The sequence below is a fragment of the Cricetulus griseus genome, chromosome 5 (assembly GCF_003668045.3).
Source record: "Cricetulus griseus strain 17A/GY chromosome 5, alternate assembly CriGri-PICRH-1.0, whole genome shotgun sequence".
Classification (NCBI taxonomy): domain Eukaryota; kingdom Metazoa; phylum Chordata; class Mammalia; order Rodentia; family Cricetidae; genus Cricetulus; species Cricetulus griseus.
In genome coordinates, this window is record NC_048598.1 from 22,487,845 (window position 1) to 22,501,461 (window position 13,617).

The window sequence follows — 13,617 nt, forward strand, 5'->3', positions numbered from 1 at the left end:
AATTCCAGGACAGCCTCCAAAGCTACAGAGAAAAAAAACCTGTCTCAAAAAAAGAAAAAAAGAGAGAAAGAAAAGAAAGGGTCCAGGATAGTTATAATTCCCCCTGGTCACACAGTGAATAGATAAAGCCACTGATATTAAAACTAGGTAGGCTTCCTACTTCCCAGCCCAAGGCTGTGACCACTAACCTTGTGACCTGAGAGAAACCCCAGGAACCTCTCAGTGCTGACTTGAGTCCTCCAGTCATCCAATAAGGCGAAAGGCTTGTGAGGAATGCAGATTGTTGTGTATGCTGTGGACTGGGGTTCCTGACCTTAAGGAGAAAATTCTGCATGCCAGGGTTGGAGTGAAGAGGTCCCAGCATCTTTCCACTGGCTCTAGGAAGTAGTGGAAGCCCCTGATAAAGACTTCCTAGTAAATTGGTGTTTCCTGCACTTCCCTCCTTCTGGGATATAATGATAGTATCATTTGCAAGACCGTTCCTCTCTTGAGCAGCTTCTGGCCTGTCCTCTCCACCTGTCCTGTGGTGTGGATAGCACCTTCCGGCGTGTTTCCACAGCCCCAGGAGGATGCACTGTGCCTCATACACATGACCGTGCTTATTATCGCATTTCCTCAGGCGTTGTTAGTGGTTAGCAGGAGCTGCGGGGAGTTCTACCAACTGCAAAGGCAACTCCTTGACATCATTTTTTCTTCTTGCAATTAACAGTTTGGTTGGCTTCAGTAAGGAGAAGTTTCTTGCTTCTTGTCAGCAAACTGGGGTCCACAGTTGTAAAGCTGAACTGTCCTTTAGAAGTTACAGTAGATTTGGAAGGATGGTGACAGTCATGTACTAAAGAATGACAAGTGTTGGGCTGGAAAGATGGCTCAGAGGTTAAGAGCACTGTCTGCTCTTCCAAAGACCCGGGTTTGATTCCCAGCACCCACATAGCAGCTCACAACTGTCTGCAACTCTAGTTCCAGGGGATCCAACACCTCACACAGATATACATGCAGACAAAATACCAATGCACAGAAAATAAAAATAAATTATTGCAAAAAGGGACAAGTGTCTAGTAACACTTGGGAAGGTGAGTTAACTTGTCCCTTGTCCTCCAGCTGGTTACTGACAGCACTGAGATTATGACCATTATTTCCTGTCAGTGTTGAAAATTGGACCCACTTTGAAAGTTAACTTTCTATAGTGGGTAGTGATTCATGGTCCAAGGAAGTCCGTCTATCAAATTATATAACCAAGCCATCAGTAACATAGTAGACAAATCCTGACCCAACTATCATTTATTTCAAACCCTTAGTACTTTACATATCATATATATGTTCACATATAAATATATTCATGCTTCAGCTTGTAGTCACTTGATTTTATTTTGCATGAATGGTGGGTGTTTATGTCCGTGCAGAGACCAGGGGTCATTCCTCAGGCACCATCCAGCTTGTTTTTTTTGTTTTGTTTTGTTTTGTTTTTTTGAAACAGAGTCTCTTCATTGGCCTGGAACTTGTTCATTAGGCTAGGGTGGCTAGCCAACAAGCCCAAGGAATACACCTGTGTCCATCTCCATGATGCTGGGATTAATTATAAACTTGAGCCATTATGCCTCATGTTCAAACTCTCTCTGTCTCTCTACCTCTTCTGCCCTCTCTCTCTCTCTCTCTCTCTCTCTCTCTCTCTCTCTCTCTCTCTCTCTCTCTGTGTGTGTGTGTGTGTGTGTGTGTGTGTGTGTGTGTGTGTGTGTGTGTATTTGTTTTGTATATTCTGAAAATCAAACTCCGGCCCTCATGCTTATGTGGCAAACACGTTCCCAGCTGAGACGTCTCCCTATCTCCTTTCTGAGATACCTTTAAAGGATACATTAAAGAAACATGACATTCAGTTCTATTTTTGTTGAGATTCTGAGGTTGTTGAGTTCAACATAAAAGCACTGTACTTTATTGCTGTGGCAGGTGAGAATTACAAAAGTCATTGCACAACTGACTTTATGGAAGTCAATTCCCTAGAACTCAGAAGTCCTTGGAAGACAAATCCCAGTGCTCAGAAGATGGAGAGGTGGGTAGCCACAGAGCAGAGGAGAGGGGTAGTAGGCCAATAGCAAAGCTTCTTGGCAGAATGCGCCCTCACTCTTTTTCCTTTTTCTCATCACTGGCAGCTTCATCTTCTCTCCGTCTCTTGTGCATCTTGCAGTGAAATTCAGAAGAGTGCCAGCAATTATCAAGTCACCTTTAGGATCTGACTAATCAAACCCTGTTTTACATGTACACAGCACTGAAAAGACTCCCATGTGTATATAGCCAACCAGCAGCAGGCTCATTAGACTGAGAAGATGAAATGGTATTATACCTGATTTTCCTGTGGCCAAGTATAGGAATCAACATTTGATTTATGTCTCCCTAAAGCTAATATAGCAGCCTTGTTTGCTTTTGAGCAGATAGCCTACACTCACAGAGAATGGTTAGCCTATCTGCAGTCACCATTCATTGCAGCAGTTTATCCGATATTGACACCTGCTATGTTGAAGCCCACATTAGGCATAATGAGGAGAATAGCCATTCATCCATCTTGACTTGGTTTCTGTACGAGGGTGAGAAGTGTCGTAGGCTGGGAGAGGGCTTCTATCAAGAGGAAAGAGAGATGGGTGGAACCAAATGCTTCAGGTTTTAAGGTAGCTGCCTTTCCAGGCCTGTTTTCACAAAAGTGCCTATAATTGGCACTTCCAGTGAGTGACAGTGCTCTCCATCTGCTGCTGAGAGCCACTCTAGGTTAGGTATTCCTTTCCAGTTCTGAAAACATCAAAGCAGCCATATCCAAGCCAATCTTGATAACCACGAGGCCACACATGCTTTGGGCTACTAAGAGAAATTGGCTTCTGAACAGGAAGATTTGGTCCATGTGCCACCCAGCACTTTCAGAGGATTATGTAAAACTAAGATAGATTTATACAAAAATCATGTGGTATAATGATGTTTCCCCTGCCTCCGCTCCCCAATCTAGTAAATCCCAAAGAGTGGCCAGATCTCTGAAAGCTGGAAAAGGCTGTCTTCCTGATAGTCCACTTGCTGGCTCCGATGTACGCATGAATGCCTGTAATCTTTAAAGCTTCACTTTGATTTCCAAAAGTCATGCGATCTGGGCAGCTGCTTCCATGTGATCCAGTAGACCTAAAGTCTTCATGGAAACCTCTGAGAGAGTTCATTTTAAAGCCTCTCTTTAATCAAGTTCTCCCTCTTAGGTTCAGACATGGCCTTCTATGAAGTCCCAGCATGTATGACTCCTGCATTTCAGGGCAGCAAACAGTTTTTATTCCTAGGATCACCAAGTGAGGTTAGCCTATAGAAAGGAACCCACTGGACAGCACAGGGAGTAGCTGAGAGAGGATCAGCCCCTGCTGGCTGCCTTCCAGTAATTGCTCTACATCCAAGGTCCTCTTATAAAGTCCTCTAAAAACACTTTTCAGTGGTGATGAAAAGAAAGTCTTAGCGGTCAAAGGGCATCTGAACCCAATCTAGCTGTTGATGTAGAGTGCTAGGAGCCATCTCGTTGAGTTTTGACCCCCAGAATGGTGAACAGGAAGGACTATATTTTACAGAGGGAAACGGACTCTTGACTCTGGGAATGATGGGGAAAACTGGCTCATTCCTGGAAAATATTTACTCTGAGCTCACTGGGTTAATTTATATAAGAAAGTCATGGAATTAAACTCTTGGTCTTTATATATTTCTCAGCTGGGTGGTGGTGGTGGTGCACACCTTTGATCCCAGTACTCAAGAGGTAGAGGCAGAGGCAGAGGCAGGCGGATCTCTGTGAGTTTGAGTCCAGTCTGGTCTACAGAGTGAGTTCCAGGACTACTCAGCCAGGGCTACATAGAGAAAACCTGTCTGAAAATAAAACAAAAGCTTAGTCTTACCTATTTTTATTTTTGAGAACCTAAAGCATTTAGGTTCATGTAAAGATGTCTAGGAGAGGAAACTCTGCAAAAGTTAGTGGGGAAGGGGGGGGTAAAATCTTCTGTGTAAGGGACAGTGGCAGACAGACGAAAGCCACACCTACAGTGACTTGGCGAATGAGCTTTGCTGTGAAAGGCTGAGAAGCCATAGGCAGTCTGCTCTTCTTTTCAGAAAGGAGAGAAGTAGGGAAAACTAGCAGGTGAGCATGGTATCATCACTGAGGCTGCAGCAAGGGTTCTTTTTATCTGAGGGTGGAGCTTCCTGGTCCAGCCCTGACCAGGGAGCATCCTCATGGTCACAAGTGATGTAGTTGCATTCATGAACTCACAGCACCCCTCCTCTAGAGTGGGAGGGGTTTGTGAGTCCACCCCTAACTGAGGAGCTAGGGACACTTTATGGTTTCTGGGGGTGGAACAGTTGGTTTTCCTTAAAGGTGTAGCTCCTGGTGAAGTTACCCACACTCTACTGGATGGCCCCACAAAAGTATATGGACAGCACAAATTGTAGTTGGTGGGCTATATTAACTTGCCATTTGAAGTAAGAAGATGGCTGAATCCCTCCTAGGTTGGTGGGCTCTTTGGACATTTGGTAGTGGCTGGTTGACATATTCTAAAGGATCAGAACTAGAGAGACACATGGGACAAAGTCCAGAATTGGACCACTTGCCCCTGACACCTGTTTTCAGTTGATGATCAGAACTGTGGTGACGTAGGTGTTGTTTCTAGAGTACGTGTACATTTGAGGAGTCTCCGTTTTTCCACCTTTCCTTGTCTGGCAGCGTGGGCTCCTGGCCACCTTACACATCCTCAGCCACACCGACCTTTGCTATGTCCTTGTATAGTCTGCACCCTTCACTCTCTCTTTTCCGTCTGCCTTCCCCAGAGTCAAGCTATGAGAATCGTAAGGACCGTGGGACAGGCCTTTGAGGTCTGCCACAAGCTGAGCCTGCAGCACACCCAGCAGAATGCAGATGGCCAGGAAGACGGGGAGAGCGAGAGGAACAGTGACGGCTCTGGGGACCCAGGTAGGCTCTGTGCTGCACAGTGTGAGGACGCAGTGTGAGCCAGACTATTAAGTTACTTAAAAACTAATTCTGATAATTCCATGATTACATCATTATGGTTTTTTCTTTTGTTCTGTTTTGTTTGTTTTAGCTCTTGAGACAAGTTCTTGCTTTGTAGCTCAGACTGACCTTGAACTTGGACTCCTCCTATGTCAGCTTCCTGCATCAGAGATGGTGTTGATGTTCCAATAACAATTAGTCAGAAATCATATCTACTATGATTTCTTCTACAGAAAACAAAAGTTCACTAAAACGAAAATTTAACAAAGATAATATATATATATATATATTATATATATATATATAAAACTAAATACGTACATCTACTATTAAACGTATTTAGTTTAAAAAATAGAAGAACAAGCTTGATGGTGGTGCTGTCCACCTTTAATCCCAGCATTTGGGAGGCAGAGGCAGAGGCAGGTGGATCTAGTGAGTTCAAGGCCAGCCTAGTCTCAGCCAGGAATGTTACATAGAGAAAGCCTGTCTTGAAAAGAAAACAAAAATAAAAACAAAAAAGGAAGAACATACCATAGTATTGAGTGGAAAACCTAAATTTCATAAACATGAATTCTGTGTCTTACATGGCACAGATTTCTAACAGCAAAGGGGACATGCTGGTAACCTGTGGTACTCACATACTACACTATTCAAAAAAACTTTGAGGCATAGTTAAAATGGTACTCAAAGAAAAATATAAAGGTTCAGTTATTCATGTTAGCAGATGAGACATCCTGAAATTCAAATGAATTAATCATTCAAATCAAAGATTTAGAAACCAAAGGAGGCAGAGACAGGAGAATCATGAGGCATTCAAAAAGTCTACATATTCTTTGTCTCAAAAACAAACGAAAAGGTTTTAAAAATCATAAGAATAGAGAGCTGGTGAAATGGCTCAAAGTGTAAGAGCGCTGGCTACTCTTTCACAAGTCCAATCTCCAGCAACCACATGGTGGCTCACAACCACCTAAAGTGAGATCTGGTGCCCTCTGCTGGCCTGTGGGGATACATGCAGTCATAACACTACATAAAATAAATAAAAAGTCCTTTTTAAAAGTCACAAAAATAAATCTTATGCTTAGATGCCAGGATTGTCATGTGGTTGGGCAGACTCTTGTTTTGCATTGTAACTGCTGGCCTCCACCAAACACTTGGAGGCGGTATGGGCTCTGCTGGAGCACCTGGGCCGCACCAAGTTCCTGCGTTCAGTCACCGTGTCCCCAGACAGCCAGGTATGGTGGCACTGAGTACTAGAGCATGTTGACTAGGGCAGCATTGGATAGAGAGAGCGCCAGCCTCCACATGCCCACTGATTCTCCACTGTCTCTAGGCATGGGCTTGGCTTAAACCTAAGTGTCTACTTATGGAAAAATAGCTCATAGTGTGTGCCTCAGAGACAAGTCATAATTCCATCAGCTGACATATTTTCAAAGGCCAAGTCTGATGTTTGGTACACAGAAAACACTGGTCATATGCATGTTAGCTATTATTGTGTGAGCACAATTGTGTGAACACTTTTAAAAACGAGGGCAGAAAGTTTCCAGGAAAAGTGAGTAACAGAGGACTGACTGTCTACATTTAAATAAATATTCATGTAGATGTGACCAGGTAGAGCTGTGCGGATGTAAAGTACCTGAACAGCACAAAGGAGGAGGCCAGAGCCAGAGTCAGGCACATGTGTTAATTTATTGCAGATCCCTGGAGAGAATAATGTGGAGATGCCTGTGAAACTCAAATTTTTACATGCTGTTTGACTCCTAAATTATACTCATAGTACCTCTAAGAATGTATTCTAAAGATAGACCTGTACATGTGAAATGATGAACATTCTGTATGGTTACATAAGTGAAGAATCAGTTATAAAACCAAGAGATTATAAAAAGCACAGTTTCTTTTTCTTCCTTTCTTCCTTTCTTTTGTTTTTGTTTTTGTTTTTGTTTTTTGAGACAGAGTCTCACTATGTCTTCACTATGTAACTCTGGCTGTCCTGGGACTCGCTATATAGACCAGGCTGGCTTTAAACTTACAGAGATCCTTGCCTCTGCCTCCTCTGCCTCCTCTGCCTCCTCTGCCTCTGCCTTGTGATTAAAGGTGTGTGCTACCATGCCTGGCTATAACATTCCTTTTAAATATGAGTAGTGGACTATTACACCATGATTAAGAAGAATAATCAGTTATTATGAACTGATATCAATCCATCTTAAGACATTTTGTCCATTTTGTAAAATTCAAGTTCTAGAACTGTGGATATGCTTGCTACCAATTACATTTGATTATAAGTACATCGGAATAATTATATGCATCCATGTGGGTATCCATGTATGTACATGTGTGTGCACATGCAAGTTTACTATGTGTAGAATCTTGGCAGCATGATACACAAGAAAGTGGTAGCATGGGTCATTCTGTAAAAAGGAGCCAAATGGCAGAGGTGGCAGGAAGACTTACTTCCCACCTTAATCATAGCTTTTCTACCCTGATTTAGTCATAAATTAGGAAAACATGACATTTCATCTAGTGCTCCGCTCCTGTGTCACAGGGAGCTTCTTTTGTGGCTCACTCGTTTGTGCTAACTGATGGTGCCCTCTGGCTAATGCATGCATCACAGTGATCTTGCCTGATAATAACCATTACTAGACAGAGCGGTGTGTTTTCCTGTATGCCCCCAGACACTCGTGGGTTATAGGGGGTCATGGTAATATTGTGAACTTAGGGATCGGAGTTACAGGAGTCTTTGGCAGACACTCCACAGGCCTGTGTAGCTATGAGCAGAGAGCACCATGGGGGGCAGTTCTGGTCTCTCCTGGATGCTCTGTGACACCTATGCTTGCTACTTTGCTCAGAGAATGGAAGCTGTTTGCCCACTTCTGCACTATAAGATGCTATAGACTGCTGGCTGAGGAGATGGCCCTCCTTTTGTGTATGTGACCGTGGAGGTATTTGGGTACACATGTGTGTTTGAGTGCTTTGCATATATGTTTGGAGGTGAGAGGACAATCTTGGGTATCATTTCTCCAGTGCCAGTCATTTTTTTTTTTTGAGACAAGTTCTCTCACTGGTCTAGAACTCACCAACTAGGCCATGATGCTGGCCAACAGCCCCCAGGAATCACCCTGCCTCCTTCCCAACATTGGGATTACAAATGCATACCCACCAGGTCTGGCTTTTTTCCACATGGGTTCTGGGGACCAAACTAGTCTTGAAAGCACTGTACAGACTGAGACATATCCCCAGCCTCTATTAACACTTCTTTGCCAGTGCCCTGCTACCTTCCTGGAAGAGAGTGGCAGCTGAAATCTCAAGAGCTTTCAAGCCCAGGCTCACACTGGCAGCTGGTATACACATACACAGAGAAATTCTAACCGGAAGGTAGAGGGCGCTCTTTCTGGTGAAGTCACTTACTCCTAGAGTGGAAGGGACTAGATTCAGGGTGGTGCCCAGAGGCTGCTCATTTGAAGACCATTGTCGTCATGGAAGTCCTGTCTGAGGAGGTTGCTGTAATATCCAAGTAGCTAATCGGATCTGTCCCTCAGGCACTGACCATGGAGGTCGGGATGGCCCAGGATGGCCCGTTGACGAGAACTGCCAGTAGCCTTTCTTATAGGCAACACTAAGAAATAGGTCTTATTTCCCTGCAGTAGGAATAGTGCAGTCCTTCTGCCTCCAGCCCCTGAAGCCATCTGCTGGGTGAGTTGATGTCATTTCCTGTCATGCTGAGGAGCACACTCTGGGGGATCCATGGAGTTCCCAGTAAGATCATTTCCTATTCTTTGCTTTTAATCTCATCCCCCCTCATGTGCCCCAAACTTCTTCCTTTCCAGCACTGGGTGGTTCGTGTACCTTCCAGCCATTGTTGATGCAGTGTTCTCTGCCCCAGGGGTCATGCAGATTTCCTCGTCATTCTGCACTCTCTTTTTCTCTTCTGGGAGGCCTGTTTTCTAGCTCCCACTCTCCCATTCTCTTCCCTTCCCCTTTCAGAAACTCAAATACATTGTTTTTCACTGTGTTCCTGTATTCTCATCACTCCTGGGTTATGCCGTTGACGTTAACATTCAACCCTCTGCGTACCTGGCAGAGAATACCCTCTATCTATAATGGGCTGTGAGCCGTGGGAGCATAGGGACCTCCCAGCACAATAAATACTTGTTGGATAAACTGATAGTCAATAAGTGCAGCCAAGGACAGCATCGATATTACTCACTGTCAGCTATCATCTATAAAATTCTTACTCTATGCTAAGATGAGCATGGAGATTGAGAAGAGATTCCAGCAGGAGTGACTTTTAAGCCACCTCTTTGACGAGGAATGATGACAATGTGGGCTAGGAGAATTAATAAAATTGAGGTGGTAAACACAGAGTGAGCTCAGAAGGCTAAACGGGGAAGACAGTGATGGAGATGGTGGTTACTCACTCTCTTCTGGCCATCATATAAAGGCGCCCACTCTCCAGCCATGTTGGGCACCACTACCTCTCTGTTCTGTTACCTTTAAAAGACAGGCTCTCTTTATGTAGCTGTCTGTGGTCTAGAACTTGCTATGTAGACCAGGCTGGCTTCAAACTCACAGAGACCGACCTGCTTCTAGAGGCATGCACCGACACACCTGGCCTGTTCTGTTACCTCTTTGGAGACAGTCTTCTTAATTCACATTAATATACATGAGGTATCGCCTGCTTGACATTCTCCATATACCTTAAAGAGAGCGCAGTTATGTAGTTGGCCTTCCACAGGTAGTGTCAGGCCCAGTGTGCTGGTAAGTTTTTAATCATCTTGACATAAACTGGAGTCACCTGGGAAGAGGCAGCTTCTTCAGTTGAGGAATTCCCCACATGAGATTGTCCTGTGGGGCATTTTCACGACTATTGATTGATGTGGGAAGGCCCAGCCCACTGTGGCAGTGCCACCCTTGGGCAGGTGGTCTTTGGTTGTAGAAGAAAGCAAGCTGAGCAAGCCAGTAAGTGGCACCCCCTCCATGGGTCCCATCTCTGCTCCTGCTTGATCATCTCCTGCTTTGACTTCCCTCCGTGATGGGTGTGATTGAGACGTAGAAGCCAAACAAACCTTGTCCTCCCCAGATGGCTCTTGGCCATGATGTTTGTCACAGCAATAGGAAGCAAACTAATACGCCAAGCATACTTTCTTCAAGGTTTAAGATGTCAAAGATAGATCAACTGTGTCTTTTCAAGATCAGTCAAGCTTGGGTTGGCACACTCTATCATCCTGGCATCTCTCGGGGGAGAGAGAGGGAGGCACCTGCTGGTGTCGTTGAGGATGTGGCCTTGGAGTAGTGTGAGGGGGAAAGTATACATATCATTTGCGTGTTTATATTACTGTGTGTGTGAGTGTTATGTTGTGCGACTTTTCCTGCACAGACAGGAAAAATGTTTATTCAGGCCACACAGAGTCCTGACAACAAAGAATGATTACACCCAAGTCTGACTTGGTAGACCAGTAGTTTATCGGTTTCCTCACAGGCCTGTGGGTGACTTAAAGGAAGCTGCATCACCAAGAAGGCCACCCCAGTTTCGCTAAGGAGTCTTCTCTCCCAAGCAACTAAAAATAACTAGGAATATCAACATAGAAATCTCTTTCCTCTTTTCCATCTCTATCTGTGTCTGTGTTTAATGGGTGGTTCATTTTAAATAATTGTTTCACATGACTAGAAGCCTGGTAAATCAATAATTTCCAGTTGGAGACCCGGGGAAGGGTGACTTCGAGTCTGAAGGCCATCTGCTGGTGGAATTCCCTCTTCTTCATGGGAGATTAGGCTTTGTTCTATTTGAACCTCTGTCTGATCAGACGAGTCTGCCCACAGATGGGCATCCCCTTGACACAAGGTCTACCGCTTTAAATATTCATTGCAATTTTAAAAAGTAACTCCACAGCAGCCTCTAGAATCATGTTGGCGGATGTCTGGGTGCTGTGGTGGCTGGCCTGTTAGCACAGACCGTTGGCTGTTGTGGAAGTAAGGAGGCAATGCTGAGAGGTCACTACAGCAGCAGGCTATACACACGGCAATTGGACTTTCATCCTGACCCGACCCTTGTGTATTCAGTGGTCTCCAGCAAAGCACATGTTGGATGCCACTGCGAGGATGCAGGTGAATGAACCCAGGGTGTGGTATAGAGGAAGCTCCCAGTGCTAGCAGTGTGGCTAGGGATCTGCATATGGAACATATGTGCAAGAGAATGGCTGGGTGCTCTGAATGTCTGTAGTCAACAGGTAGAAGCTGAGTGAGTGACTGATCTGGCTTTACTGTGGCCAAGAGGCTGAGTGTACCCAAGAGTCAGCAGTCGATGCCATTTGCATCCGGGGTTGGAACCCTTTCTTCTTCAGGAAGGCTGCTGACTGCCTTCTCCTGGTCACTGCCTCCCACTCACCTTCTTGGTGTGTATAAACTGCTGACAGCCTTCTTTTCTTTTTACATCTGCTCTCCCGAGAAGGGTTTTCCTATAAAGGTCCAGAGGAAAACGATGGTTTCCTGTGGGGATCTGGCTCTTGTGTTCAGGAGGTTTTCATTGAATGCAGTGTTTGTCTTTCCAGGAGAGCTCTGCCTGCCTGGGATGGGATGGCAGGCCCTTTATTGTACAGAGGAAACTTATTTACACTTGGAAATTGGAAAGGGCAAGTGCTGGAAGCCGCCCTGCCTCTTTTGATCTCAGCGCTGCTTTCTCTTCTGGGCTTCAGTGGGGTTTTAGTGTTGTTATCCACTTACGCCCCTCCCAGTGCCTCCTCTCTCCTTCCCTGCTCTGTGCCTGTCTTTCTTCTCTCCCTCATTCTTCTCCTGTTCCCTGTGCTATGGGGGAGGTATATGTTTTGTATCTTTTGGCAACAGCTGTCCTTCGCCATCCCCAAGGCTCTCAGAGCAAGGTGGGGCCACTGCTCAAATTTTCATTGCCTGTTGCCTGGGAGAGATGCTGTTTCCTTGGAGGTATGCCTTCTCCCATGTGGCAACAACTGTCCAGCATATTCATAGACTGAGAAGCCTTTAGAAGGACTTATTCAAAATAAAACCTGCTGGGGCCAGCAAAAGAGATCAGCAGGTAAAGGTGCTTGCCACCAAGACGGACAACCTGAGTTTGATCCCTGGAACCCACATTGCAGGAGAGAAACGACTTGTGTAAGTTGTCTTTTAACCTACACAGGTGTGCCAGGGCACACTCTCACCCATGCACATACACACAAATGAGTAAATAAATGCAATAAAAATAAGTAAATAAAAAGCTGAGCACGGTGACACACACGTGTAATCCTAACATTCAGGAGGCTGACACAGGAAGATTGCCTAAAAGTTTAAGGCCAGCTTAAAAAAGCCAAAAATATAAACATGCGTGTATACATTCCTAACTCCTATGTGTGTTTGGCAAGAATACCTAAAGTCCACTCTGAGCAAAAGCCTTGAGTATGAAGCTAGAGAGATGGCTCAGTGTTTAAGAGCACTGGCTGCTCTTCCAGAGGTCCTAAGTTCAATTCCCAGCAACCACATGGTGGCTTACACCCATCTGTAATGAGGTCTGGTGTCCTCTTCTGGTGTGCAGGCATACATGCAAGTAGAACACTATACATAATGAATAAATTAATCTTAAAAGAAGAAAAAAATACAAAACCCTTGAGCATGTACATTGGTAGCCAGAGTCCTGTGTCCTACATTCTAGCTCCAGGTTAGTCACCCTGCACACCTGCAACTTTGTGTTCTTTGACCTTCACCCCTGAGAACCACCTTTGTATCCTCTATTTCTGTGTGTCCAACCTGCTTTTTAGACTTTCACCCCATCTCTACTGTCTGCTTCTCAGCATCCCCTGAAGACCCTGCTTCTGCCTCCCTCTTAAGTGTTGAAGTTTCTCCTGGATATGGTCCCTGGGTTCTTTTCTGGCTTGCGCTTATGGCAAATATCTGTCTTCAGGCTGAACCTTTCTTGATCCCTCCATCCATATGCTGAGTCTGTTTAGGCCTGGGCTCTCCATCTGCTAGCTCCCCAAGGATCAGAACTGCTGACCCAGCAGGCTGCCATGGGGATCAGCCTTTCCATTAACCGCCTTTATGCTCCTCAGCAGAACCATCTCCCCAAGCTCATGGATCAGCAAGGAGGAAAGCCTAGCACACTGTTGACTTCTGAATACGTGGCTTGCTCCCTTATGTGACAAAGTGCATCTACATAGGAGGGACTTACAGCCGCTGGTTCTACAAGGCAGACACATGCCTGGCACCTGGTTGCCTGGGCCAGCTCCAACATTAGGGATCGGCACTGCTATCACCACCATCCAGCACTATTTTCCAACTGCTTCTCTGTCTCTGCAAATGATTAAGACATTGTATTTGAAAGACAATAGTGGTCAACCTAGAGGAGCCTGGTGGCCCGTGTGCTGTAATCCCAGTACTCGGAAGGCAGAGACAGGAAGATAGCCATAGGTGTGGGGCTGGCCTCGGCTAGAGAGTGAGTTTTGGTCTATCCTGGGCTACCAAGTGAAACCCCCACCCCATCTCAAAACACCAAAACAAAACATGTTGAGAAACCTTATCCCAATTATAGAGTAAGAAAATATTCTCTGTGGAATTATGAGAGTAAGTACCAGGCTGGGAAACTGAGCCCTGAGCTGCGATGAAGTTGGAGATGG

The 13,617-nt window shown here is 45.1% G+C and overlaps 1 protein-coding gene across 2 annotated transcripts in view; it reads left to right on the forward strand.

The window, feature by feature from the left end:
• LOC100771018 (carboxyl-terminal PDZ ligand of neuronal nitric oxide synthase protein) overlaps positions 1-13,617 on the forward strand; it is a 293,706-nt gene that overhangs the window by 250,581 nt on the left and 29,508 nt on the right. For both annotated transcript variants that reach the window (XM_027417062.1, XM_027417063.1), the window contains exon 6: positions 4,822-4,963. In XM_027417062.1, coding sequence (XP_027272863.1) covers positions 4,822-4,963 — 142 coding nt within the window. The remainder of the gene's footprint in view (positions 1-4,821; positions 4,964-13,617) is intronic.